The sequence below is a fragment of the Pelophylax lessonae genome, assembly GCF_965119305.1.
Source record: "Pelophylax lessonae genome assembly, chromosome: 1".
NCBI classification, from domain to species: domain Eukaryota; kingdom Metazoa; phylum Chordata; class Amphibia; order Anura; family Ranidae; genus Pelophylax; species Pelophylax lessonae.
The window spans coordinates 780,717,241-780,721,416 of NC_138768.1; the positions used below are offsets into that span (position 1 = coordinate 780,717,241).

At 48.0% G+C, this 4,176-nt stretch overlaps 1 protein-coding gene across 1 annotated transcript; it reads right to left on the minus strand.

Annotated features, from left to right (window-relative positions):
• Nucleotides 1-239: 239 nt before the first annotated feature.
• On the minus strand, nt 240-2,684 carry LOC309549490 (uncharacterized protein; the record flags this gene model as incomplete). The annotated part of the gene is made up of 2 exons (XM_082249818.1): nt 240-1,645; nt 2,354-2,684. 2 exons carry the CDS (start codon nt 2,682-2,684, stop codon nt 255-257), a joined length of 1,722 nt encoding a protein of 573 aa, XP_082105944.1. The 3' UTR covers nt 240-254.
• Nucleotides 2,685-4,176: the final 1,492 nt, after the last annotated feature.

Genomic DNA, 4,176 nt, shown 5'->3' on the forward strand with positions numbered 1-4,176 from the left:
GTTGTGCGGAGTAAGGATACCCCGTGCCATCACATCATGCATGACGCCGCAATACCCCTAAAGCATGAAACTGAAAAATACGTTATCTATACGTTGCATTCCTTAAACGATATCAAATAATAAACATTTCAAAAAAGCAACAGGTGTGATGGGGGGTGGGAGAGAGGGGTAAGGGGAGGGGAATGAAATCACAGGCCCGAAGCTTTATTGAATGGACAAAGACACGCAAGGGAGAGTGGGGGAAGGGGAAATCTTCAGACCTCCTCTTCCTCCATGAGATCCATCAGGTTATAGTCTCTGAGCAGACTGTGGACCAGTCTGCGACAGTCCTCAATGGACATCCTCTCCCGCTGGTGGATAAGGCGCTTTCTGGCGCACCATAAAGCGTCCTTAAAGCAACACAACACCCGCCAGGCGTTGTCAATGTCCTCCTGGGAAAAAGTTCCATGAAAAAGTCCATTCAGCACAGCAAAATGTGTGATGGCAGTCTGTGGAACAAAGTCTCTCAGTTCAGGTTCCAAGGCCCTCAACAGGCTCTGTGCAAATGAGCACTCCCAGAAAACGTGAAAAGACGTTTCCTCATGGATGATACAAAAGGGGCAGTGCCTGTATCTGCACAAGTTTCTGGCATGCATAAATGTCCTGAGTGGCAAACCCCCCTGGACAGCCATCCACGCCAGATCTTTATGCCTGTTGGTGAGTCTCTTTGAAGAAACATTCCTCCAGACCACTTTGCAGGTGGCTGAAGGGAGGCCTGGAACAGTCTCAGCAATGTCCGATGCTCTGATCAACTTGTAGATAGTTTTTGGCTTCCACAAGTCGGGCTTAACTCCATGTAGCCCCAGCTCCTTGATGAACTTGAAAGTGTCCAAGTAGTACCAAGGAGTGTCCCAGTTGTAGGGGATGGAGCTGTCCCATTTGTCCCATCCAAGGGACCTCCAGAGAGGCAGGAGGAAAAAACGGGACATGGAGTTGCCTCCAGAGTCCGAAGTTCTGTCAATCAAAGTTCTGCGGATGCAGTTGCAGGCAAAGAACACCCCCAGTAACGTTGCGATGTCGGGCACGCCCTTACCGCCCTTGAGGGGTTCCTTGAACATGACTGCACGCTTCACTCTGTCCATCTTGGAGCCCCAGATGAAGTGGAACACCGCCCTGGTGATGGCCTTGCAGGTGTTGACCCGGGGGGGCCAGGCCTGGGCGAGGTACTGCAACACAGGGAGGATCTCGCTGCGGAGTACCAGTGTTTTCCCTTCGATGGTGAGTTCTCTGAGGCTCCATAGTCCAAACTTTTGTCTCATCTTGGACAGTCTCTCCTCCCAAGACTTCAGGGCTGCGCCCTCAGCTCCAAACCAAACTCCAAGAATTTTGATGAAGTCCGCCTTGATGCTGAAAGGGATTGATGCAGAAGAAGGCAGGAACCACTTTCCGAAGAGCATGATCTCTGACTTCCCGCAGTTGACTTTTGCCCCTGAAGCTTTGCCGAAGTCCTCACAGGTCTGGACGAGCGAGTCGATGGAGCGCTGGTCAGCACAGAACACCGTTACGTCGTCCATGTAGAGTGAGCACTTGACAACCCTTCTGTCCGGTCCCGGTGCGGTGATCCCTCTGATCTCTGGGTTCTGTCGGATGCATTCGGCAAAGAGCTCTATACAGCAAACAAAAAGCAGAGGTGAGAGAGGGCAGCCTTGTCTGACCCCAGAGAGAACAGGGAAAGGGTCAGTTTTCCAGCCATTCACCAACACCGTACTACAAATGTCATTGTACATCACATTCACATACGAACAAAACATGTCCCCAAGACCAAACCTGCGCAGAGCTCTGCACATAAACTCATGGGAGACACGGTCAAAGGCCTTTTCCTGGTCAAGACTGACCAGGGCCGCGTGCACACGGCGGCCTCGAATGTACTGGACCGTGTCCCGGACAAGCGCAAGGCTGTCCGCAATCCTGCGACCAGGAATGCCACAAGTCTGATCCGGGTGGATGATCTGTCCGATGACAGATTTCAGCCTGTTGGCCAGAACCTTGGCGAGGATTTTGTAGTCCACGTTCAAGAGAGAGATGGGACGCCAATTTTTCAGATCCCCTCTCTCCCCCTTACGCTTATACAAAATCGTGATCATCCCCTCCCTCAGCGACGGAGGCATTGTGCCCTCCACCACCATCTCCTCGTACAGCTCGAGCAGGTCCGGGCCAACGAGATCCCACAGCGCTACATAGAGCTCCGCTGGGAGACCGTCGCAGCCCGGGGTCCTGCCTTGCCTAAAGGATCTGACGGCAGAGTGCAGTTCCTCCAGCGCCAAGGGGGCGTTGATTGCCGACATACCTGCAGGATCAATTTGGCTAGTGATACCTGACAAGAACCTGTCGGCCTCAGCCGTATCTGTTTCTTTCGGGGAGTAGAGGTTGGTGTAGTAGTCGCTGACCACTTGCATCACAGCCTCCTTCCCCTTCTGGAGTGTTCCGGTCTCGTCCCGCAGCTCAGACAAGGGAGTGTGTCCTGAGTGAAGTTTCCTGAAAAAGAAAGAGTTACATTTCTCACCTTTCTCAAGATTCTCCACCTTGGAACGGAAGACGAGGTGCCTGGATTCTTCCTCGAAGTGTCCTTTCAGGCTCTTCTTGGTGTCCTCCAGGTCCTGCCTAACGTCCCAGCCGCAGTGGTGAAGGTCCTGCAGGGACTGCATCTGACGTTGCAGTCTCCTGAGTTCCCTCTTCCTGGCACACACTTGCTGGCGTCCCCTTGCCTGAAAGAAGCTGCGTAGCTTGACTTTCACAAACCATACCAGGGTACTCTTTATACAGAAGAGACAGAGAAGGCAAGAAAGGAGGAGGAGTGGCCCTGTATGTGAAAGATAGCATTAAATCTAACCTAATACAAGTTGGTGAGGCCAACATAGAGTCAGTTTGGGTTACGTTGCAGTTTGCTAATCATGCAGTAACTCGTGTAGGTGTGATATATAGACCACCTGGTCAAGTTAAAGAACTAGATGATCTACTAGTTGAAGAAATAGCTAAAATGACAATGAAAGGAGAAGTTATCATTATGGGAGATTTCAATCTTCCAGATATAAACTGGAAAACCAAAATAGCAAGTTCTACCAGGAGTACAGATATTCTAAATTCCCTACTGGGGTTGTCTCTGCAACAAGTGGTTGAGGAGCCAACCCGGAGGGAGGCCATTTTGGATCTGGTATTCACAAATGGGGATTCGGTATATGATGTCATTGTAGGCGAAACCTTGGGATCCAGTGATCACCAGTCAGTGTGGTTTAATATAAGAACTGTGAAAGAGTCGCACCACACAAAAACAAAAGTTTTAGATTTTAGAAAAACAGACTTTTCAAAAATGAAATTAGTCATAAATGAGTCCTTATCAGACTGGAACGGATTACATGGAGTCCAGGAGAAATGGGACTACTTAAAAGGTGCATTATTGAAGGCAACAGAAAAGTGCATTAGACTTGTCAGTAAAAGCAAAAAAAGGAAGAGACCACTGTGGTACTCAGCAGAAGTGGCCCAAATCATTAAAAATAAAAAGCTAGCATTTTGTAATTATAAAAAAACCCAGAGCAATGAAGATAAGGAAATCTACAAGATTAGGCAGAAAGAGGCCAAGCAAGTTATAAGAACTTCTAAAGCGCAGGCAGAAGAAAAACTAGCTCAGTCTATGAAAAAGGGGGATAAGACATTCTTCAGATATATAAATGAAAAAAGGAAATTAAAACAAGGAATAACTAAATTAAAAACAAAGGACGGAAGGTATGTAGAAGAGAATAAAGGGCTAGCCGACTGCCTTAATGAATACTTCTGTTCAGTTTTTACAGAAGAAAAAGAAGGAGAAGGACCTCCACTTGAAAGGATGACTAATGAATCGTTTGATGCATGTGTCTTTACAGAGGAAGACGTTCTAAGATTGCTGTCTAAAGTGAAGACAAATAAGTCACAGGGTCCTGATGAGATACACCCAAAATTATTAAAAGAGCTTAGTGGTGAGCTGGCAAAACCATTAACAGATTTATTTAACCAATCATTAGCAACAGGAGTCGTCCCGGAAGATTGGAAATTGGCAAATGTCGTGCCCATTCACAAGAAAGGTAGTAGGGAGGAATCGAGCAACTATAGACCAGTGAGTCTGACATCAATAGTAGGCAAATTAATGGAAACCCTATTAAAGGA